This window comes from Simochromis diagramma, unplaced genomic scaffold (assembly GCF_900408965.1).
Source record: "Simochromis diagramma unplaced genomic scaffold, fSimDia1.1 OVJJ01000518.1, whole genome shotgun sequence".
NCBI lineage: Eukaryota > Metazoa > Chordata > Actinopteri > Cichliformes > Cichlidae > Simochromis > Simochromis diagramma.
Window position 1 is genome coordinate 758,359 of NW_024387336.1, and position 24,909 is coordinate 783,267.

The following is a 24,909-nucleotide window of genomic DNA, read 5'->3' on the forward strand; positions in this document are numbered from 1 at the left end:
TTAATTTACTAAGCGTGGTTTATAATGAAGACCTGCCAAAGGTGTGTATCCTACCCATTCTCCTCCAACACATTTATTAGCTTGATTTCCAAGTTGTCTGTTAGAACAGACGCTTATCTACAGCAGTTTAGAAGCGTTTGGTCATCAGGAAGAACAGCTCTGTTCTAGGTTGCCCCCTCGACCCAGTGCAGGTGGTAGGAAATAGAAGAACTTTGGCAAAAATAACACAATTTTTGGACAATGTCTCCCACTAAATGCATGAAGCTGTTGCAGAACTGCAGAGCTCCTTTAATGACAGACTGTTGCGTCCTAGGTGCACAAAGGAGTGTTATCGCAGGTCCTTCCTCCCAGCAGCTGTTACACTTTAGACTTTAACCTTCACTGCTCCACAATAAATTGTTTAAATCCCTGCTGTTATTGGTACACTTTTTTTCATTTTCTGTAAATAGTCTGTGGTTGTTTTTAAAGCATAAGTATGCAGCACTTTTGGTACATTTAAAAAAAAAAAATCAACCTTACCTCAATCACATTTTTTTCGTTATCTTCAAATAAGGAATTTTGTTCAACAAAACTTTTCAGACTTTCCACTGAAGCCACGAAGTTATACTTACTTTGATATAATTCGGAAAGCAGATTTTAAACATTTGATATCTCAGTTTGTTAAGTGCTTTACAATCCCAGTTGATTCCGACCGAATTAAGAAAACATGGGCTGAAGACCTCGGGGTCCCTCTGTCTGAAGACCAATGGTCAAATTGTTTGTCCAATATTCAGAAAGGCTCAATAAATGCCAGATATAAACTAATCCAGTTTAAAGTCATTCATAGACTACACTTTTCTAAACTTAAACTTAACCGGATCTATAATTCTGTATCCCCCTTATGTGACAGATGTAAAGTCGGTGAAGGTTCCCTTGCACATTTATTTTGGCATTGCCCGGTTTTGAATGCTTTTTGGAGCCGGATTTTTATGTGGTTTTCAAACCAATTTAGGAAAAAAGTACCACGTGATGGTACATTGGCTATACTTGGATCATTTGCATCAGTCGAATCTTTTTCCTTTTCACAAAAACAGATAATTACAATGGGTATGCTGGCTGCAAAGAAACTTATTCTTTTACAGTGGCGGTCTTCTTCGGCCCCGTGTTTTAACAAGTGGCTTAATGAGATGGTGTCTGTAGCCAGGGTGGAGCAGATAAGATTTGATAGAGAGGGGAAACTGGCGAGTTTTTGTATGATTTGGCAACCATTTCTAGAATTCTTAAAAAAATAACTGATCATAATTCATGCCTCACACTCCGCGTGAATTATTTTATTTGTTTTCTTTTTGGTTTTTTTTGTTTTTTCTTCCTCTTCTTTTTCTTCTTTTTTCCTTTCTTTTTTTTTTTTTTTTTTTTTTTCCTTTCATGCTTATAAGTTCACAAATGTTAAAAACAGTAATTGTTCTTGGTTGATTTTGTATAAGCATGTTATGTTTAATTTAAATGCAAAAATAAAATTTAAGAAAGAATAGGCAGCGGGTGGGCAAAGGACACACACACAACACATACACAAATATACATTAAACATTTATGTACACAGTGAAATAGCTGTGCTGCCTCCTCAATTATGTTGTATGTCATACATGAAATCCCGATTCGTCACTTTAAATGCAGGTTATGCTGATTTTTGTCTGTGCAGACAGATACTGTAGCAAAAAAATAATAATAATTTCATGCTACATGCTCAGATGAAGATCATACATAGACAGCCCACACACAAGTATTGAGTTTTTGAGTGAATTTATTGCAGTGCTTGATTTTTTTCCATTGTAAGTGCCTTAAACTGCTTTCTTGTGTTGTGGTGTCATTGGGGTTTGTTTTTTTCATGCATATTCATAAGTAAGTTCAGCTTTCTGAAGAAGCTGAAAGAAGCTTTTTGCTGAACCTGAGCAGAGAGGATAGCCCTGTACACTTCATGAATTCATCCTGCTACTTCTCTCATCAATAAACTCTAGTGCCCTAGCAAAAAAAAAAAAAATCAACCTACTCAGTTGCACATTTCTTTGAATCTGGTTAGGCTATTTTTATCAACTGTACAATACTTTTTTTTTTTCTTATGTTGTACATTTGCCAGGTACAGTCACTTATTTCTTGTTTAGAGTTTTGCTTATAATCTTAATGTCCATATTTATGAGCACAGCATTAAAGTCACCTCCTATTATGTGTTCTGAGCCAGGTAGGTTATTAAGTATAGAGAAGAATTTATGTGAAATTCACTATTGTCAGGGGGGAATAAGTATTGACATTACAAAACATCCATCTGTGTCTGCGATTGTACTGTTGTGAGTGACTGTAATTGTATTATGAACGAGGACAGCAGTTCTTGTTTTCCTGGAGTTATAGTTGACAAAGATACATGGGAAACCCGAGGTGACTTCAGTGTTGTGATTTTCACACCAGTTAAATGGGTTTCTTGTCATAAACACATGTCTGCTTGAAGTCTGCTGAGGTAGTCCATTATTTGAATGCTTTTTGCCTGATTTCCCATACCACAAATATTATATTCCAGCTGACTAGTTTAAGTGATACCATTACTTAAAGGGAAGTGAGTATGTAGCATAGATATGTTTGTGTGAGAGGCACTATTACATTATTTAAAGTTAGTTGCATATACTTAAAAGTATCTATATCTTCATATCTATATGAACATCTTTTAGGGTAGAAATTTCAGCATTTTTAAACATAAGTAAACATAGTGAAGCAGTAAACCCTCCTTAATCATTTCTTTGCCAAATCAAAGAGCTCCCAGACCAAATGTAATCTGTATGTGGATTACTATTAACGTATCACCGTTGTGCGCATGCTCTACTCTGTGACGGTCATCTCGTCCATCCTTACAAATACTTCCAATTTAGTTAATTTAGAGGGTTTGTGTCGCTTTTTCCCCAACTTGTTTTTAACTGTAAATAATTTTAATGTGTAAATAACTGTTAACTGTTGTAAAGAAGTTACTCACAGCTTTTTCTATTAAGTAATCAATCAGGTGAGCGAGGTAAGTACTAGCTAGTGGGCTGGTTTCAGTTATTGTGCAAAGGTACTGTTTATAAGATTAGGGAAACCTGCAGTCAGCTGAAGAAGTCACATGGATGAGTGACAAAACGTTTCTCCCACTGGAAACACGTCCAGATGAACAGAATCAACTTTTTGGGGTAAGTACTAACTAATCTGTACTAACTAGCTTAAAGTTAACACAATTTGTTTTGCTTTGATGAACTCAGCAGCAGACAGTCAGCATAATTTTACCACAGAAAATAGAAATACCGTTAAAGAAAAAAACACAAATAAGACAAAATAAGCTAAATGCAGATGAAATTACACGTCAGTGTCTCTTTGTCAGATGCTGTGTTACTGTTTAATCTCTTATGTTGCTATTCTGAGATCAGCTACTGTCAATATGAGTGCAATATTGCATTATTCACTTTAATTGTAACATTTCCTAGAGCTAAAAAACAAAAAAAAACCTAGAAAAAAGGGGGGGAAGTATATCATCTCTGTTCATCAATGCCATTTTCTCTTGTGTTGGCAAGTAATATTTAATAAAATCAATTTCTTGAAGTGCTTTAGTTAAAAAAACAACAACAAAAAAACATACACCGCTATTCCTGTTTTCGTTTTTTGTTTTTTCTGGTCATGAAAAAGTCTGGCCACTAATCTGCCATCTGGATGGAAAACCCACACCGCTCCTAACACCTCAGAAAACTGTTTTACTGCACAGTTTTCTAGTGCTTGATGTGTGATTTTGTTTTAGGGATATCTGGCCTCTGAAAAATAAAAGAGAAGCCAAGTGGACTACATGAAATTACCAGGCTTTAAACTGATATTCACTCAGTGGTCGTAGTACGGGATTATCTTAAAGTATCTAAGTCTGAATAGTAGAGAGCTCTTTTTTTAAAATCCTGTGATAATTTTACAAAAGCTGCAGGTGTTTTAACATTAACAGGCTAAACTCTAGTTTCTTTTTGAAAATCTTGGTAGCGCCTTTGTCGTCTGAAGTGAGGGCAGAAACTGACAAAAACTGTATTATTCACTGAAAATTATTGAAGATCAGACACCTTTTTTGTCCTATTTTTTGTAATTACTGTTGAAGTTACAGTGACTAAACACTGCCCGATTAAACAATGAGCATTAAACATTGTACATTATGTACAAGAAAACTGTGAGTTTCCAGGATTTGTGCATTAATCTCTCATAGAATTAAAGATAAACACAGTCTCACCAAACTAATAAGGCTCCACAGTTGTCTGCCCGTATCTTTACTGAATATGCTCAATAATCACTCACAGTGCTATTTACTTCTCCAAAAACTATAAAGGAGATGAGATTAGAGGCGTGGGTCATAAAGGTCACTCTTTATGTAAATAAAGGTGTACAAAGTCTCGTGGTCTTCTAGTATTGCATGAGAGGTTGTTTGTCTGTATCACAAATGTTTTTACACGAGCTTACAACTAATCATGACAGAGGTGTGTAAAGCTAGAAGATACTGCAGAAATGTTTTAAACACCCATGTGACAAAAGTAAAATTGTATTTGTATGATACCTTTTTAAAAGAAATATCACAAAGTGCTTCACTACAAAATTACAGAACCTAAAAAGAAGACTAAAAAGATTTGTTTTATGTCTACAAAATCAGCAATTATCTCTCTGGGAGAAGGCATCATGTAAAAATGATACGAGGCAGATACCAGCGTGTAATCCTGAACCGAAATAACAAAACACCTGCAGCAAAAGGCCACTTGGATGTGGCGAAACAAATATGGGAAAATGTTCTGTGGATAAATGACACAAAAGTTCGACTTCCTGGTAAAGATCTGTGATTACCGGGGGGAAAAAAATGATAACCTCGTGCTTTGGTGCCGGTTTGCTACCTCAGGACGAGATGTTTTCCCTCACTGAGGGAGCAGTGAATTCAAGCTTCTATCAAGAAATTCACTTACAAATCTTAACCCAGTTTGAATTAGTCTTAAAAGTGTTAAATTTAGCTTGCTTATACACGTAGTCACAATGCAGAAATATTAAGTTAGGTTGCAAAAACGTATCTATCCATTTTTTTACATTTATATAAGCTGTGATAGACAGAAAAAAGCTAGTTATTCCATCTCTGTTCGAATCCTCTCCCATCAGTCAAGAATAGAATGTACCATTAGACAAAAATCAAAAGGCTTCAAACGTCACTCTCCTAGGTCAAAATCCACTGCTTAGACATTGCATTCTACATTGATTCTTAACCGTCTTTATCCTATTCACCTAATCTTCTTTAAAAGGACCTGTGAAAGTCTCCTGCCACTTGGATTCTTTTTTTAAGGCCTGAAAAGATCCCAGGGGAGCTTTAGGAGTCTAGGTTTTTCTCGAATCGCTTGACTTTCAATATTCTGACAGGTTAGTATGAATTTGTTTGTTCAACTGTGCTGAAAACATTATGCCCAGCTTTAATCCCAGAGAATTGGTGATAACTTTAAGAAATAGTAAAAAAAATATTGCCCAGCTTCCTAAAACAAATTCATGCAGTAGTTGTATAACTGTAGCTTATAGTTCTGCGTTAGTTTATAATTTCATGGTAATATTTTTTATTTATATTGGGAAAGTAACTTATTACAACAAAAAACGAAGTCATACACAAAGGATAGTAGTATGGTGGCCCAATATTCCCACTTTTGCTTTCAAAAATAATGCGGTGTCATGTTCTGGTGCACAAATTGCTGCTATCACTCATTTTCCTGTGCATTTGTCTGGACATATCAGCAGTTACCCACAGGGAGGCAGTGTTAAGTTCCTCTGAGAGCAGACACAGCCACCCAGACACACAAAGACATATTACTGAGTGGTTAAAAAAATGCTTTACATTTCATCAAAGGGAAGTTTAGCAGCTCATTCCTGGTTTAGTTCAGTGCTCCTCATAGAAGGAAGCTGTGGTGGTTTGCAGTTTCTGTAGTAGGGGTATTGTGTTCGAAATGTGGTAACCATTAAATCATTTTTAATAACAGTAATATGTACCCTGTGTTTCAGGACAGAGGCTGTGTTAAACCGTATCTCCGTTGTCAGACCTCATTCTATATTTATCAAAAAAGGATCTTGTTTCTTACTTGGACATTTCTCAGGATCTTTTTGCATTCATTCGTCTTCCTGTCATCAGCACCCTTCTCCAAGACGCTCTGTCCATTTTGCCCTCTTCGTACGTCGCAAGTGAGCTTAGGGGCAAAGGGCAAGTGTGAGGGGGTTCGGTCTGGGCTTGAAAGAAAGAGAACCTTTTTAGTTTCAGTTGACATCCTGTTATTTTGTTACATACTTAATCTTTTTCGTAACAGAAACGGAACAATTCAGTGAATTATTTCCAAACATTGCTTAAGAATTTAGACTATAAAAGGAATACATTTATATATTTTTTGTATTTAAAGAAAGTTGAACATTTTAAGATTGAGACTAAAGGTTGTGCATAGGGCTGAAATATATATCTTAAGTTTATCAAGTTCTCCGCCTGTAGAAATTCTTCAGGACAATCGTCCGTACATTTATAGCAGGATGATGGAGATTTAAGGTCACCCCTGGTCGTCCTAATCTGTCAGTAGCTGTGTGGTCTCAGGTTCTAACGACTTTGCTTGTGTAAGATTATGTTTCCGAGTTCTCTGTTGGTCAATGAGCCTTGAGAACAGAATGTGACCTTGTTCCTGATGCGTGTTGGTTAAAATAAATAAATAAATAAAAAAGCTAAAAAATACTCGTACATTATAGGTAAGGACCCTTTTTCTTTTTGGCTGCAGCAGTCAACTCAAAAATAGTGTCTTGGTGAGATAAGAGTCCCCTCCTCAAAATAGATGAGATGTTGAAGGTGTTATGGATTTTAAGAGTTCATCTTTCAGATGATATCAAATACTGTACATACTCATTCATGCAGCTATGCTGGCCTGGAATACTAACCTGTTTAATTTATGGGTCCTACTATAAAACTCCAGAAGGATTTTGTTTACGAGACAGCAGTAAAACTCTGTTTAAACTGTTATGAAAATGAAAAGGAATTGCCATTTATAAAAGTATGCCTGTATAACTTAAAAATTATGCTTCCTTAAATTGATAGTGGTCTTCACTTACATTGAAAAAGTGCCACTGTTTTAAACCCCCAAAATAATATTTTTTAAAGGGGATGTTACCGTTTTTTTTCCCTCTTAGTTGTTGTTATAATGTGCTTAACAACACAAAAATCTGTGAATAAAAAAATTTACTGAATTCACGTTTTTTTTAACCCAAATTTAAGTCAGGAATTATACAAGGATTGCAGTTAACATGACATGCTTTACTATTTTCTTCTTCTTCCTTTTTATTGGTAAAACAGTAAATCTGAAAATTGATGAATAACGACATTAATTATATTTTAGCAATAAAAATGTTATTTTGATTAATGAGTCGGCATATATGCAAGTGAGCCAGAAGCTCAGTGCTCATTACGAGGACAGAGAGAGAGGGGACATATGCATAGTATGAACATCTCAAGCGCAAAGCTCTGGCTGGTAGAACAGAAGCCCCGCCCACCTGCACCTTAAACTTGTTTGCCTGGGGCAGCCAATCAGAAGCAATCTGGCTAAAAGGAAAGGAAGCAGCTTCTTTCAGACAGTGGGCCAATTGAAACGCTGCACCGAGATTGAGTACGAGTTACATATGATTACTTTGAAATGTGAATCAGTAATAGTAGTTGTAGAAGTGCAGATCTGCAGCTCAGTTTTTTTTGAGTCACCACTAAAAACAGAATGAAGAGCTTGAAAAAGTATTGAAAGCTGTACGGTGGATTTTGGCTTGTATAAAATTAACATTAACTTGTTTTCTCCTCTATTGTATCAAATTAAGAGGAAATGAAGTATTCTCCTATTAAACCAGTGTAGTTTAAAGCTTTGCATTCATGCTGTATATGATCTAACACAGAAAAGCGTGACAAGATTCTTACCCGAGGATAAACAGTGGATCGCACTTGAACCCATTCTATATCATTATCAAGTTAAATCTGCAAAACTAATGGGGTCATGTGCTGGGTACTCCTAAATGTCCCAGTAAAATTGGGCCATTTGGCTTCTAAAAATGCATCACCAGCCATGTACGTGACTCCAGTAAAATGAAAGCCACTTTTGATCAACAGGCTCACTTTCCTGTTAGCTCCCCTGTGGCTTATATAGTACAGCCTTAAGTGTGTGGAATGGTGCGAACAACCGGGAACTCTTTGGCCCAGTTTACCTCATAGATACTGATCACACTGCAGAGTCGAAGTGTGTCCCGACACTCCCATTTTTCATGTTTTTCTCCTGCCAAAAATTTGATTAACAAGCCCAAATCGAAGATCCGGTGTTCTGAAATGAAAAAGCAGCAAAGCTGTAGTGGTGCCATGCTCAGCAGCACAGTGTCACCTGCTCTATTTATATCCCAAGAGGAATTCCGGATTCAGAGACTCAGCTGCCACTTCTATTATTACTATTAGCTAATGCTGTAACAAGTATCCACCTAACACCCACGCTGTAGCTCTTTTATCAAGAGTCTTATTGCTCAGCACTAATTATGTCCATGCTGTCAATACCACACATGCCCCGTACTATTACATTTTAAGTTGTCCAAAGAACTTCAGGGTACACTATAGTAAGTTATATAAAAAAAAATCTCATTGATATTACCCTGCCTTTCCAGTCAGTCATTAAAGGATTGTTATGACGTCTGTGAAAATGTTTGGTTCACTTCATTATGTCTCCCAGATGCATGATATTTATCAGCATACAGTGTGCACTCCACAGAATGTCGTGTTAATGGCAGTAACCTTCTTTAGGAGGCATGTCGGTGTCTCCTGGCTCCATATCTTTAGGTGACAAACATCACCTTGTCCCTTTCCCTTTGCTTGTGGCGTGCAAGTCAGCAGAGACAGACTTAGTTGCATAAGATGGCCAGCTGCACCACCCCGGTGCTTAACACTACAGATCTGGGAACATGTATAGAGTTCACAAGTGGAGGAGGTCAGAGGCGGGGGCTTGATGGTTTAAGCCTAGCACATGGTGATCCCTCCGCCTGGCACATGGGCGTGGCGTGCGAGCGCCACAGTGGGAGTCTGAGGTGATGGGTGTCCCAGCTTTCAGGGTTTACGCTGTAGTAGTCCCTGCACACGCAGTCGTGGACAGAGGCGGAAGATGGAAGGGAGCAAAGGAGAAACCTTATCCTTCTGGGATATTGAGTTAAATGTCACTGCTCTGCCTGAGGAAGACACTGACAGGCCGACCCCTATTGCAACCCCGAAATCTCAGAGGTCACGATGAGAATATGACAGCTGAGGCTCAGTGAACGACTTGCTGAAGCGGATATAAGACGCTGGCAGATCCGAGCAAATACAATGTCTTTGAATATGTCCAGAAGCAAAACAAAATGTAATATGACATGAAAATAATCCCTCTGTTAGTTAGTTTAACTTCATTGGTAAGACTTTCCTTCTTCTCATTGGATTTTTCTACATGTCTAAACATAAGTTCTCATATTTGTCATCACACTTTAGAAAATAAATATTATTAACATTTGAATTATGTGCACTCTGGGCAGCATATAAGAAGTCCACGTGGCAGGTGGCCACCAGAAGCTGATGGGAAACGGATTCCAATTTCACAGGTTGTCTGTGAAGCAGCAACAGAAGCTAACCAATAAAAAGGGTTAATGCTGAAGACAGTACATATGACCTTGTGATTATGTCATACACAAACAGGAAGTTTTACTGACATTTAATTATAAAATGTATATAACTGTATTATATTTATATAAAGGGATTTATATATAATCCCAACTCCAGAAACTTGGGACACTGTGTGATCTGGAAATAAAAATAGAATCCAATAATTTGCAGATATCTTAAACGCACATTTAATTCACAGTAGAACATAGAAAACGTATGAAACTTTAAACTGAGACGTTTTATTATTGTCTCCTAAAAGTCGGGACGGGGGCAGCAAACTTAGTGGAAAAGTTCACCAATCTGCAAAACACTGTCTTAAAACGGTGGAATAATTTCAGAATAATGTTCATCAAAGTAAAATAGCCTTGAATGCTTGAATATTTTACCATCTACTGAACATAATATCACTGTGGAAGAAATGTCTGTGTGCAACAAAGATGGCAGAAGATCAAATTTGGATGCCCGTAATTTCCAGGCCTTTCCAGCTTATAATCAGCACTCAGTTCAAAACCTCTGATGGTATGAGGTATGAGGTGCATTGGTGTCTATGGAACGTGCAGCTAGCACATCTGGAAAGTCTATAACTGGTATCAGAGCAACATATGCTCCCATCTTATTTCGGGGAATGCCTTATGTACTTCAACAAGTCGATGATGAAAGACAGAAGACCCAGGACTGTTGAGCAGCTAAATTCCATTATCACAGCGGTCCCCAACCTTTTTTGCACCACGGACCAGTTTATGTCCGAAAATATTGTCACGGACTGGCCTTTAAGGTGTCGCGGATAAATACAACAAAATAAAACCAGTACCAGTACCAAAAAAAGGAAGATTTATTCAAAACACACAGCAAAAAACCCAGGGAAACCGAGTTAACGATAAAACCCTGAAAACCATAAATTTCACACCCTAGCCTCAACTCTCACAGCCCGCTACCAAACGGCTTACGGACGGGTACCGCGGTTGGGGACCGCTGCACTATCAGACAAGAATGAGACAACACTTCTCTCCCTAAAGTCCACCAACTTCTCAGTTCCCAGATGTTTACAGACTGTTGTTAAAGTCGCTGGGATGCTACGCAGTGCTAAACATGGCTGTGTCCCAACTTTTTTGAGATGTGTTGAGCTAATATTTTTCATGAAATAATACATCGTCTCAGTTTAAACATTTGAAATCTTTTCTATGTTTTAGTGTGAATGAAATGTGGGTTTATAAGATTTGCAAATGATTGGATTCTGTTTTATTTAAATGTAAATCAGCGAGGATGTTTTGTGTGTTTTGTAACTGAGGTAGCAAAATGCACGCACAAATACAGGAGTCAATTTGTGTCTTTGCATAGCGATAAAGAAATCATATGCACAACTCATGAACATCTTTTAAAATATCAAACAAAACAAAAATCTTTTGGTTATTTTTGTTTACTCTAAAGCAGTTCTGCAGTAGCTGTTAAACATGTTGAGCAATGATTACTGCTGCTCGCACTCCAGCACCTGTCATTTTATTGATTATGAATAGCAGCACAGATTCCTGTCCACAGAAGTAATAACTGCTGTTATAACAAACAGTAAATCAATAGATCTGTGCTCAGCATCGTAACACTCAGATTTATGGAAAAGGTTTTCATTATATAAAGACGTAGTGACGTGCTGTTTTCAGAGGCAGGCAAACAAATGATAAAAGAAATATATACACATCCTCATTTAACCTGCAGATTTATGGCTTAAAAATGTATGAGCTGATCTCCCTCAACCATGAGGTGGGAAAAAAAAAAAAGGAGCATATTAGCTGTAATAAACTTGATGCTCTGCTTCCACCACAAGAGGCCATTGTGACTCACTGAATAACAGTTGTGGTGGGATCATCAGCCACACATCTACTTAAGCTGTGCCGTATCAACCTGCTGCCAACCATTGCTCATAAAAAAAGAGAAAATAAAACTCGATCCTCCTGTATCTGCAGCCGGGGCTTCTCCTCTGTGGCGGGATAGTATGACACACTGGCCGTCCTCTTGGCATTCAGCGCCCATTCCTCTACTACACGCTCACTTTCTTCATTCCACTATCGTTCCCATGTCTTACTCAACCAGGTCGATCATCAGGCTTGGTGTCTGTGTTATTTCACATGCTTGTGCACATGTTGGTGGCAGCAGATGATGCAGCTCTGGTGTACGGAGCTCGCCCGGTGGAACTGTGAAGCGTAAATGTGCCAACTTGTCTGACTTTTATTCTGTTGGTAGAAATGCAAGCTAATTTTTGTGCTAAATTATTTGTCTACCATCTCCCTTCTTCAATGTCTCAGCCTGTGTGTCTCTGGCTCGTCCACCTTCCTCAGCAAAAACCAGTTGAGCCGTCACTCAATGTGCACCCCCCCCCCCTCCCCTGCACCCCTCTGGATGATCTGCTGTCTCGCTCTCTCACCTTCTCCCTTCGTCTTATTCCACTGACCATGCATGTTCCAAAAACAGATCTCATTTTCATCCATGGTACAAATCGCCTCCACCCTCACCCCCACTCCCCCGCAAGCCCCTGCACCGTCTCTCTCTCTCTCTTGCACTGCCTCCTTTCCAGATCCAAGCCTTTTCCCGAGTTTCTGTCCAAGTCCACCATCTCACCTCCCCGTTGCTCCACCCCGAGCTCCACCCTCACACCCCTTACCATGAGCACACACGCTGGAATTTGGAGGCGTGTAATAACTGGGTCCCGACCAATCACCGGCCTTGTAGTCATATAAATCCCTGAACATGCATGCACTTATTCGCTCTTTCTGTCAGTCCAGCACTCCTGAATTGGAGGGTGCCACACGTCTAGGTGAGGGTGGTGGAACAAGGGTGAAAACAGCAGAGAACAACAAAGAAGTCAAAGAGCGGGGCTAGACACGGTTAGTCGGCCAATCCCTTGTCTATCCAGAGAAGATGGAGAACGCACACGCGAAGACCCCGGTAGAATGCCTGGCCTACTTCTCGGTGAACGAGAACACTGGTCTCACTCCTGACCAGTTCAAGAAGAACCTGGACAAATATGGCTTCAATGGTGAGAGTTCGGGCATTGGGGATGGGTGGGAAGCCTACTGAAGGAAGAAAACCCCACGTAGTAACTGTCAATGAAACATCTCAGTGTTTGCATTCAGAATATTCCACAAAGCATCACAGCTTTTGCTAAGATAAGTTCTGGAAGTCTTCCTTAGTCAACACCAGTGGAGTTTCTTGCCTTGCTTGTAGTTAGCAGGGCTGGGTTAAAGCTTTTTTAGAGTGCAGTCGCAGCAGCTGATAAAAATGCAGAGACATTGAGAAGCAGAGACTTTGAGAGCTTTGAAGAGCTATTTAAAGATAGCCAGAGAAGATGACTGGAGAGCGAGAGAGACAGGTGATGGCTCAGGAAGCTTCCTGGGTGATATATGGTGTGGGCAATAGCAAGAGGTGTGGATAATTTTAGGCCGGATCAAATGGGGAGGTCCTCAGACGGCTTACGACTAAGTGATCGGGAATATGATTGCTAATCAATAACTACAAGGAAGGCAAATTCCATGGCAAGAGTTGCTTAATAATGTATTACAGTTATTTTAGCAGTCATGTTCCTGCACTCACTGTGACGTTGCTTTACAACACTTCACAGTCATTACATTTTTATTAATTGAATTTTTTTGTGACAGTCGAGCTTTCACAGAGGTTTTGCAGGCTTTGACTGGAAATCAAAGTAGGCTGGGTCCTCCTGAAATAATTAAGCAACACAATGTGTTTTTAATTAAGCCACTGAGTTGTAGAGCTTAAGTTATTAAGTGTGAAGCACACAGAGGATTTTGAAAAGGTGGATGTTTTTGTAAACTAGAGGGCGCATTTATTGTATAATTCCATCATAATGTTGCTGATAATGTTTAATAACGATCGTGAGACACTTTAACTGACTGTCTTTTCGCCCCGCTCTCCTTCTGTCTCCACCTCCTTCACTTTGGTGTCCAACTCCAGAGCTGCCCGCTGAGGAGGGTAAGTGTTCCTTCAACACATTTATTGCATGTTTAAATGTGAACAAGAGCTTCCAGACACCTGATATCACCCAGAGAGAATGACTGGCGTGACTTCACTGAAGTCACGCTCCTCCTCAAAAGGTCTTCAGTCAAAACAAGCAGGCAGCATTTTGATTGTGTAATTTAATCACCACAAGATAATTGCATCACACTTGCCACTGAAGATTGTTGGTCAATCACAAATCCATACCATAGTGTTCAAACTTGTACCACACAAATACACTCTAATGCACGCTTAATGAGGTGATTATTATCCACTGATTGTGTCCTTGTCCTGCAGGTAAGAGCATCTGGGAGCTGGTCATTGAGCAGTTTGAGGACTTGCTTGTCAGGATCCTGCTTCTGGCCGCCTGCATCTCCTTTGTAAGTAAACAAGCTATTCCTGTCATTTACATTTTAAGCTTAAGTGACAGGAGGAGTATTTGTAGTAGACATAATAGCAGCAGCAACAAATGAAGCAAGGCACTGACACTTGTGGACAGGTTCCAAGTTTAATAGCACTACTAACAAGAATACACTCTTCAGGTTTAAGATAACATCCAGCTAATCATTTCACATGTTTAGATGTAATCTCCGGCCCCTCACACATTCTTAAGAGTCAACTTAAAAGGTGATTGCATTTAGTTTAGTCCATCACACAAACCAGTCCACTAAAGCAAGCATGCTGCAGTTACTTGCACTACTTTACGGCCACTTTGTCAAGACAGCTTCCCATCCCCTCCGCCCCTCTATGTATTTTTGAGGACGACAACTTGAGAAGAGGGAGACCAATTGCGAAGTCTACTAGGAGGTGTATTAATTGCTATGGCCAGTTTCACCCTTTCGGGCAGCTGTCATGATGGCCTTAGAAGGCGAATATTGAGGAGCCAGTGAGAGATGGGGGGCTCGAGGAAGTATAGGGGGGCAGAGGGGTAAGGGTTTATTTTAAGAAAGCCCCAAGCTGAGGAGAGAAACTGAATCCTTCGGGAAAGGTCAGGCCTGAAGAAGGAACGAAGAGCCTCCTTAGAAAGACACTTTTAAGTCAGAAGGAGTGAAGAGCTATTAGGACACTGAGATTAATCTGAAATCGTATTAAGATTTTTACACAGCTATTATCAAAATAAAAGCGTTAGTACAGGAAAAGAAAAGACCAAAATATGACTAAATGTAAATGATGAAAAGGTCTAAAAAATGTCTGTGTAGGTATATATTTAAAATTATTGTGCTTTTCTTTCTTTTTTTAAAATTGTTTACATGTTTTTTTTTTAATCATGCAACTGATATAGATAAAAACACTGAATTCATACAAATATAAAAAGTCCCATTAGTACCTACCCCCCCTTTATGGCAATCTCTACAACCGCTAACACATTTGTACAAGCTTATATACTTGTTAGACGTTTTTAGTTCAGCTTAAAAGAAAAATAAATGAAAAGCATTTTGTTGTTAAGAGATATCGGCCCGCTGGTTCTCAGGAGCAGGATAGCCCATTGTCACTGTTGTCTCCACCGCACTAACCATGCTCTCACCACAGGTGCTGGCCTGGTTCGAGGAAGGTGAGGAGACCGTTACTGCCTTCGTGGAGCCCTTCGTCATCCTTCTTATCCTCATCGCTAACGCCGTTGTTGGCGTGTGGCAGGTCAGTAATGAGGCCCAGGTCGTTGAGCAATAAGCTGTATCCATTACACTGATGACAGAAAGTACACAGGTTCCAGTTACTGCCAGAGTTGGTTTCTCAATTCGCATTTTCAAGCTCTTAAATCTGAAATGTACATCAGCGCTCACTCGATCTTATGTGCAAGTATGAAAACATTTATATAATATTATTACTGTATGACTTTTTTAAATATTTAACACGTTATATCTGGCGTTGTTTGGACTGCAGACATTTAGTCATGCTCTTCTTCATACATGCCAATAAGTGTGTGGCCCTGCTGTCAGGCATCACTCAGAGAGGGAACATTGCTGTCACCACGTTCATGCCAAGTGTTGAAATCAGCTGCTTCCCTTGCCTTCTGTTTTCCGCATCTAAAGAACTGACATTAGCAACCCGCTAATCAAAGATCATCCCAGATCACATTTCCCTAAATGAGTTTATTTTCTTGCACTACTTTCCACACTGAATTTAAAAAAAAAAAACATCTCTAAAAAGAAAACCCACCATAAAAATTCTACTGAAACCTAATATGGACCAGACCACATCAGATAACAGACGTGACCTACTCATGTGACATCAGTAACGGGTGTAATTGCTGTGGGTAATGACTCAAAGCCTCTTAGAGGACATGCCCAGTGCCAGACCAAGGACAAAATTAGTATAGTTTACATTCAAACGAGGATGAACAGGCATGTGGACGTCCGTGTGGTGTCTCTGTATCCTTTGATACAAAGATTTTACTTTTATTTGTCTGCAGTTTTTAAGCAGATCCCGTTTTCTTCCTTCAACTCTTAATGAGAGTTTGTGTCTGTGTTTGCCGCAGGAGCGTAATGCTGAAAGCGCCATCGAGGCTCTCAAGGAGTACGAGCCCGAGATGGGCAAAGTTTACCGCTCTGACAGAAAGAGTGTGCAGAGGATCAAGGCCAGGGAAATCGTCCCTGGAGACATTGTGGAAGTGTCTGGTAAGAGATGTCAAGGTTCCACATGGGGAGTCTGTGTTAATTTTTTTTTTTAAATGGTCTGTCGGGGGGCTCTGTATATATTTTCAACCGGGGAATACTCACAACCTGTTATATCAAATACTCTTCGACGTCTAATTACAGTGAAGCTGTGAAGATGCTTTCACTGAGTTCCTTGCATTTCTATTCAGGGAGTGAAAGGCAGACACAAGTTCAGGATAGATGTGCCCGAGGAAGGCTGATGTCAGAGCCTTGTGTCTTTTTAAGGCAGCGTGAATGAGGCACGACAGAGTAACACCGCAGCGGAAACATGCTGACTGTAGGAAAACGAAATTATGAGTATAAATACCCCCACGAGCACCTGCCGCACCGCCTCTTCCCTCGCTGCCGTTGCCACTCCTGTTAATTTGTCAGTGCACACCGCCCTGCCCCCCCTCACCATGTGTGCTTCACTCTGATTGGTCAAAGCATGTGTCATTTAGAGTTCTGCACTATTATGAAATCCGTGGATTAAGTATAGAAATTTAGCAAGTTGTCTGAGCATTTGGTGCCTATTTTAGGAGCTATTCATAGTATTAGCGGTGGTAGTATTATATTTCACTTTGATTGAATTCAGTTTTAATAAATGAGTGACATGGATTGAACTATTTGGCACTATTGCAGTCATTTGGATGTTATGGAGGTGCCAACATAATTAAGTAGGAAACGTTTTTCACACACAGTCCCCATGGTTGTTTTTAACTTCTTTCTAATGTCAGTAAGAAAGTTATTTATGTGTTCTCTAACAGTTCACTAAATGTTAATGATAACTTCTCTTCTTTGCACAGTTGGTGACAAAGTCCCCGCTGACATCAGGATTGTTTCTATTAAGTCCACCACCCTGCGTGTTGACCAGTCCATCCTTACTGGTAAGCTTTTAAGAAAATCAGCCACTACATCCTTTTCTGTCCTTTCTCCGTTGGCAGTTTTGAGTTAATTCTCTGATTTCACTCTCAGGTGAGTCTGTCAGTGTGATCAAGCACACTGACCCTGTTCCTGACCTCAGAGCTGTCAACCAGGACAAGAAGAACATGCTTTTCTCTGTCAGTATATCCTGTTACTATGATAATTATTTCTCTCACCTGTCCTTTCATTTCCTTAGCCTTACCTGGTTTCTCTTCCCCGCTTTTCCTCTGTAGGGTACCAACATTGCTGCCGGCAAGGCCATTGGTGTGGCTGTCGCCACTGGAGTCTCCACTGAGATTGGCAAGATCCGTGACCAGATGGCTGCCACCGAGCAGGAGAAGACTCCTCTGCAGGCCAAGCTGGACGAGTTTGGCGAGCAGCTGTCCAAGGTCATCTCCCTGATCTGCGTTGCTGTCTGGGCCATCAACATCGGCCACTTCAATGACCCCGTCCACGGAGGCTCATGGATCCGTGGTGCTGTCTACTACTTCAAGATCGCTGTTGCTCTGGCTGTCGCTGCCATCCCTGAGGGTGAGGACAGAAAAGACAGTGAAAGAACAACATGTTCCCACTCCGCTGCTTGTTTGTCACACTCAGTTTTTCACTAATGTCCCTCAGGTCTGCCCGCTGTCATTACCACCTGTCTGGCCCTTGGTACTCGCCGTATGGCCAAGAAGAATGCCATTGTCAGAAGCCTGCCCTCTGTGGAGACCCTGGGCTGCACCTCCGTCATTTGCTCCGACAAAACTGGCACCCTCACCACCAACCAGATGTGTGTGACCAAGGTGGGTTTTTAACCAATGAAGAAAAGTCTACTTTAGACAGCTTTCATGAACTCTCCTTCATGTGCAAAAACTGTCTTTGTTTCCTCCCCTGCAGATGTTTATTGTCAAGACTGTTGATGGGGACCACGTTGAACTCGATGCCTTTGATATCTCTGGCTCCAAGTATACCCCAGAGGGCGAGGTGTAAGTTGGCTTTTATTGCCATGTATCGTCGTTCAGTGTAGCCAATCAAATTCAGACAATCCAACTCTAATTTGTTTGCAACTTCCTCCTATCAGTTCCCAGGGTGGTGCCAAGGTCAACTGCAGCTCACACGACGGTCTTGTTGAGCTGGCTACCATCTGTGCCCTGTGCAACGACTCCTCTCTGGACTACAACGAGGTAAAATCGGAAAGCCATACTTTTTATTTGCCACAATTCGACTTTACTACCCGCAGAGAAAGAAATTCTCTCCTTCATTTCTTGTTTTCTGTAGTCCAAGAAGATCTATGAGAAGGTCGGTGAGGCTACTGAGACCGCCCTGTGCTGCCTGGTTGAGAAGATGAACGTGTTCAACTCAAACGTGAAGAACCTGTCCAGAATTGAGAGAGCCAACGCATGCTGCTCAGTAAGTCAGCTCGTTTCATTTGTGGAGCAATGAAGGCGATTTACGTTTGCTGTTCGCTGATGAAAACCATTGTAGTGAGCTGAAGTTACGTTTGAGAGTTTTTATTGCTTTATAGTAAAAACATATATATCGATCAATAGGTGATCAAGCAGCTCATGAAGAAGAACTTCACTCTGGAGTTCTCCCGTGACAGGAAGTCCATGTCTGTTTACTGCACTCCTGGTAAAGGTGATGGTGGCCCCAAGATGTTTGTTAAGGTCAGTTCACTCTTACCTGTTGTCACAATGTTTGGGATAAAAGATGGACTAGGGTTCTGAAAACTGCAGTCTTTCTAATGGCCAGCAGGGGGTGACTCATCTGATCCAGTTGTGTAAAGGTCTATGAGAAAGCACATCATCCATCACCATTAATCGCTTTCCTCATGACGTTATGGTCTCAAACCTTTAGTTTCTGATTTTATTGTATGCAACATAGCAATCATCTAATTATCTTATGAGCATTCAGTGTCCCCGGGTTTGTTAGTAGATTCACTCCCTGCTTGCGATGTCTGTTTTTACAACAAAGCTAAGCTGCCCTGTCAACATGCAACATACAACTAAAGATCATAAATGTAATAAAATTCTGGATTTAAAGTCACTCATATCTTTCATAAGTCAGTTTTGTTCTACTACAAGTTGCACTGTTAAAATGATTTAGTTGAAATGTAGTAGCTTAAAGCTGACATCTTCAGCTTTTTGGTGTAGAAGTTCCTAAAAAATTAATTCTGTTGGTATTTGCATTTTTCCTTTAAAAGAAAAAATTGTAGCAGATGGAATAAATATTAAAGAACAGGCCGAAATTGTTTGTCTCTGTGCCGCCTTTACAATCTTCCTGCTTCATACCTAGGGTGCTCCTGAGGGTGTGATTGACAGGTGCGCCTATGTGCGTGTCGGCACCACCCGTGTGCCTCTGACCAACGCCATCAAGGAGAAGATTCTGGCTGTCATCAGGGACTGGGGTACTGGCCGTGACACCCTGCGTTGCCTGGCCCTGGCCACTCGTGACACCCCACTGAAGCTGGAGGAGATGAACCTTGAGGACTCCACCAAGTTTGCCGATTATGAGGTTAGACATCCTGCCTGAACTGAAACCTGTGGATACAGCCATGACAACATGTAAAAACTTGATTGATTTGTTTCCTTCTCCCCTCAGATGGACCTGACCTTCGTTGGCTGTGTGGGTATGCTGGATCCCCCTCGTAAGGAGGTCACTGGCTCAATTGAGCTGTGCAGAGCTGCTGGAATCCGTGTCATTATGATCACTGGTTAGTGTCATGGAGAGCTTTTTGATTATACCATTCTTATCATCAGAAAATCTGATCTTTCTGTTCTGCTAATACACAATCATACAAAGTTTTTTTTATTCTCCGGAAACTGTCCTTTTTACAAGGTTTCCACTCATTTTCTCCTTCTCCATGTGTCAGGTGACAACAAGGGAACTGCTATCGCTATCTGCCGTCGCATTGGCATCTTCGGCGAGGACGAGGATGTCTCCGGCAGGGCCTACACCGGACGTGAGTTTGATGATCTGCCTCTCCACGAGCAGTCCGAGGCTGTGCGCAGGGCTTGCTGCTTTGCCCGTGTGGAGCCGTCCCACAAGTCCAAGATCGTTGAGTTCCTCCAGGGTTATGATGACATCACTGCCATGGTAAGAGCCCAGCAGTGCAGGATGCAAACTAAACCTGTTACCGACACAGAGGTTGTGTTAAAGTGTTGTCTGGTGGTTGGTTTTGTCTAATGCATACTTCATCTCCTCCAACCGCAGACTGGTGATGGTGTGAACGATGCCCCTGCCCTGAAGAAGGCCGAGATCGGCATCGCCATGGGCTCTGGCACTGCCGTTGCCAAGTCTGCCTCTGAGATGGTCCTGGCTGACGACAACTTCTCTTCCATTGTGGCTGCTGTTGAGGAGGGCAGAGCTATCTACAACAACATGAAGCAGTTCATCCGCTACCTCATCTCCTCCAACGTCGGTGAGGTCGTCTGGTGAGTGACCTGTTTGACACACACTCTGTACAGCTACACATCTTTTTTCTTTTTTTTTTTTGTCTCTGGCTTAACTTCAGCTGTCCCATTACCCTCCCTCAGTATCTTCCTTACCGCTGCTCTGGGTCTGCCCGAAGCTCTGATCCCCGTCCAGCTGCTCTGGGTCAACTTGGTGACTGATGGTCTGCCCGCCACTGCTCTGGGCTTCAACCCACCTGATCTGGACATCATGGGCAAGCCCCCACGCTCCCCCAAGGAGCCTCTGATCTCTGGCTGGCTGTTCTTCAGATACATGGCCATTGGTGGTAAGTGGAACTGGGTGAGTTTGGATGGATTTTGATTGAAAGTAGGTACAACAGTTGTCTACACTGACACGATCCACCTACACTAACAGGATATGTCGGTGCTGCCACTGTTGCTGGTGCTGCCTGGTGGTTCCTCTACGACCCCACTGGCCCCGGGGTCACCTACTATCAGCTGGTGAGTGTTTTTCTCTGTTTCCTGTTGCTTTCCACTAAACACAGACGTAGACATTTACTGATCTTACTTCCTATCCGTGCAGTCACACTTCATGCAGTGCCACGATGAGAACGAGGACTTTGAAGGCCTGGAATGTGAAATCTTTGAGGCTGCTCCTCCCATGACCATGGCCCTGTCTGTACTGGTCACCATTGAGATGTGCAATGCTCTTAACAGGTACTTCTTTGAATGTGATAGAGAAGGATGTAGCTTGTAAAAAAAGGTTTCTTCATGCAACAGATATATTCTGCTCTCACGTCTCTTCTTCTTCTTCCTCTTCAAGCTTGTCTGAGAATCAGTCTCTGGTGCGCATGCCCCCATGGAGCAACTTCTGGCTGCTCTCTGCCATGACCCTGTCCATGTCCCTGCACTTCATGATCATCTATGTTGACCCTCTCCCTGTGAGTCAGAAGTTCAGTTTGAAAATATTTTTTGTTTTAGAAGCTCTAGTTTATGTGGATTTCCTCCATGGGGTTCAGCTTCATCTGACTTCCATTCTTTTCCTCTCCAGATGATCTTCAAGTTGACCCATCTGTCAGTGGAGCAGTGGCTGGTGGTCCTGAAACTTTCCTTCCCCGTCATTGCCATTGATGAGGTGCTGAAGTTCTTCGCCCGCAACTACGTTGAAGGTAAGCAGCACTTTTATAAATCCACAAGAACAAAAATAAACAGAGATCTGTCCCAGTTCCTAAGATAACAGATAATAGTTTTACTTAATCATTCATGCATTACTACCATCGTCTTTTCAGACTATTTATTAATATTTTAACTTATTAAAATTAACCTAGCCTTTATCTAATTTCATTTTAATTCAATCAGGTTTGATTCTGTGTTTTTAATCTGCCTGTTTTCACTTCTCTCCATTCATCATTAACTCGCGTAACCCTTTTGTTTTTGTCCATTTCCAGCTTAAATTCAGCCAACCCATCACCATTAACCTGTAACTAAACCAAGGTATTCCAAGGCTCACACTGCAGTGTGTAGCTAGCGCTGCGTAGAGACTGTTTGTCTGTTTGTGTATTTGCTGTTATTTCAATGTGTTCAAGCTGTTATCAGGCTCACTGTGACCTCCGGGGTCTCCTCACTACTCATTCATTGAAAATCAAATTGAAAAACATTGGGTATCATGACTTCTGTATGGGGAGACCCCTGAGTGTGTTGATCTGAGGTTTCTGTTTATTGGTTTTTGTTTTTTTCTTCGTGAGATCACCATGAGCAGGTGAGTAGATCACTTTGTATCTCACCAAGGTTACCTTTTATAATCATTATATAAACATTAAACAAATGTTTTTTCGTAGCACTTTATGATATAGCTGTAAGCAGATAAAAGGTCTGTGTGAGTATTAATTGTTCCCTTTGTCAACAGATTTTACTCTTAACCTCTTTTACTGTTAGCATCATGTGTAGTTTTTTCCTCTAGAGCTGCAATAAACTCCAAAATAATTTATTACATGTTTATATGAAGCTTATAAATAATAACAGCGACTTTTTCATAAAGTAAGCCCCACATTTAAAATGCTCTCCCTTGTAAATAAAGGCTTAACTTGTCTTAAACTTCTTAAACTAGCTTATATTTCTGAAAGAAAGTCATACTGTGAAACTGTTCTTTGTTCTCCTTATGAAGACAAATCGGGGATGTAGCTTTTTTATGTTTAATAAACCCTCAAACTCTGGAACCTACCTTCAAATATGAAGTCTAACAATAATTTCAAGCAGTTCTTAAAATACACCTTTTTAATGAGACATTTAGCTAATGTTTCCACTAAATAATAGATCGCTATACAGCCTACGAGTGAGCGCAGCCACATTTAGTGGTCTGGTAAATTTAGAGCATGTGCATTTTGTCTTTGTCAGTATCATGTTGGCCTCCTACTTCTGTCGTGTCAAAGTTTGTTTGTTTTCATATTTGTTTATATTCGACAGGATTTTGTGCAGAATTTAATTTTATGTATTGCTTACGGATAAAGTGCTTAAGAAATTTAAGAAAACACAAATATTTTACAAATCTGTAAAGTTTTTACATTTCTTTGGGGGGTTTAACCAAGTTCATGTTCTAATTTGAGCCAACACACCAGACCTGACTGAGAAGTCAAAAGCTAAGTGAGGGTAACTGTGGTTCAGGGGGTTGGGAAGTGCTTCTGTAACCGGAAGGTTGCCAGTTCGATCCCCGGGCTCTCTGTCCTGCTCGTTGTGTCCTTGGGCAAGACACTTTACCCTACTGCCTAGTGGTGTTGGCCAGAGGGGCCGATGGCGCGATATGGCAGCCTCACTTCTGTCAGCCTGCCCCAGGGCAGCTGTGGCTACAACCGTAGCTTGCCTCCACCAGTGTGTGAATGCGAGAGTGAATGAATAGTGGTATTTTAAAGCGCTTTGGGTGCTTTGAAAAGCGCTATATAAATCCAATCCATCATTATTATTAAACACTGAAGCTAATTTTCTGTTCAGCAATGTAAAAAAATAACTGTACTGGCAAAAAAGTAAGTAAAGTCCTCAATAAGTAACTGGCATTTGAAGTAATAATGTGCTTTATTATTTTGTAAAACAGTAAATTTATAAATACACGAATGACAAGAATATTTCTTTTTTAGCATCAAAAATATCATTTTGATTAAAGGGCTTGTGTATAAAGGCTGATTAACCAGACCAGAAATATTAAAAAATATTTTAGTAAACTAACAAAACTGTTAATTTAGGGCAGCTGACCACCCTTACCTTGGTGGTCTTATAAATTTTTAAGCACTGTGTATTTGTGTGTGTGTGTGTGTGTGTGTGTGCGCGCAGGTGTCTGTTTATATGTATGCATTTCTGATGCATTGCTTGTATTTTGTAGTTTTAATATGTTTATGCTTGTGAAGTCCTTTGATCCTCTACATGCCATATTGAGCTGTACACAAACTGAATTTTGTGAAGCCCTGTCACTTTAAGTTTGAGAGACACTATCAAAGTGTCATTCTTCTTATCACACGAGAAATCACGTAGTTTTCCTTTGTTTACCAAATCACGTGTCTCTGGTCTCTGCAGCAGGTACAGAAGTTAAATAGAGATGTAGAAGAAGAGGATCTTCAGGGCTGAAGAGAAAGAAGCGGAGGAGAGAGAAAGATCACAGCCAAAGAGGGGAGCCATAGAGAAGAAAAAGACTGAAAAAAGAAAACCTTGTGAAAAAAACAAACAATAAAATTTGTTTAAAATCTGCAATAAAAATAGTCTCTGTATAAGGAAGGAGATTGAATTAAAATGAGGGGAAGTATCCTGATTAACCAGATAAAGAAGTACTATTTAAGATTTTATTCTAAGAAGTAAAGTATGTATTAAAGGTGATTATTTTTTTTGTTAACCTTGGATATTCTCAGCTGTTGTGTTTTTGCGTCCTCTGTCCATTTTCATATGACTGACTTTCCAGCTCATTACTTTGATTCTAGTCTTCGTTGCTCGTGTCTTGTGCAGCCTCCCTGCTTTAGCTGGGCTCTGTACAGTGTGGTGTAGGGTTGTTTAAAATGACTTCATATGGGCAGAAAAACCACTTGCTTTCAGCCGCCAGCGCTCTCTATAGGCACCATGCGGTCAGCGGACTCAGTTGGAGGTCTCGTGACATAAAATGGGCATGTCTACTCAGTCACAACACTTTTGGTCTTATATATTGTTTACTTGATAAGCTGCAATAAAGTGATGATTAAAAACTTGTGAATTTATTGTGGAG

At 40.6% G+C, this 24,909-nt stretch overlaps 1 protein-coding gene across 2 annotated transcripts; it reads left to right on the top strand.

Annotated features, from left to right (window-relative positions):
* Nucleotides 1-12,459: 12,459 nt before the first annotated feature.
* On the top strand, nt 12,460-24,893 carry atp2a1l (ATPase sarcoplasmic/endoplasmic reticulum Ca2+ transporting 1, like). 2 transcript variants are annotated; one of them, XM_040006506.1, is made up of 24 exons: nt 12,460-12,746; nt 13,679-13,696; nt 14,018-14,100; nt 15,251-15,355; nt 16,197-16,335; nt 17,160-17,240; nt 17,329-17,414; nt 17,511-17,808; nt 17,896-18,062; nt 18,157-18,245; nt 18,341-18,443; nt 18,538-18,669; nt 18,810-18,926; nt 19,555-19,773; nt 19,861-19,972; nt 20,132-20,355; nt 20,473-20,693; nt 20,796-20,998; nt 21,088-21,173; nt 21,256-21,389; nt 21,496-21,613; nt 21,724-21,841; nt 22,121-22,166; nt 24,234-24,893. In XM_040006506.1, the coding sequence occupies exons 1-23, from the start codon at nt 12,629-12,631 to the stop codon at nt 22,123-22,125; spliced, it is 2,976 nt and encodes a 991-aa protein (XP_039862440.1). In that variant the 5' UTR covers nt 12,460-12,628; the 3' UTR covers nt 22,126-22,166; nt 24,234-24,893. The 2 variants fall into 2 exon arrangements, with proteins under 2 accessions (XP_039862440.1, XP_039862439.1); XM_040006505.1 differs by lacking the exon at nt 22,121-22,166.
* Nucleotides 24,894-24,909: the final 16 nt, after the last annotated feature.

Bases quoted from the DNA above. Each gene is read 5' to 3' on its own strand.
- atp2a1l (XM_040006505.1), top strand. From the start codon at position 12,629: ATGGAGAACGCACACGCGAAGACCCCGGTAGAATGCCTGGCCTACTTC. The intron at 17,809-17,895 runs GTGAGGACAGAA...AATGTCCCTCAG, and splicing joins TGTCGCTGCCATCCCTGAGG to GTCTGCCCGCTGTCATTACC. The intron at 19,973-20,131 runs GTTAGTGTCATG...TCCATGTGTCAG, and splicing joins CCGTGTCATTATGATCACTG to GTGACAACAAGGGAACTGCT.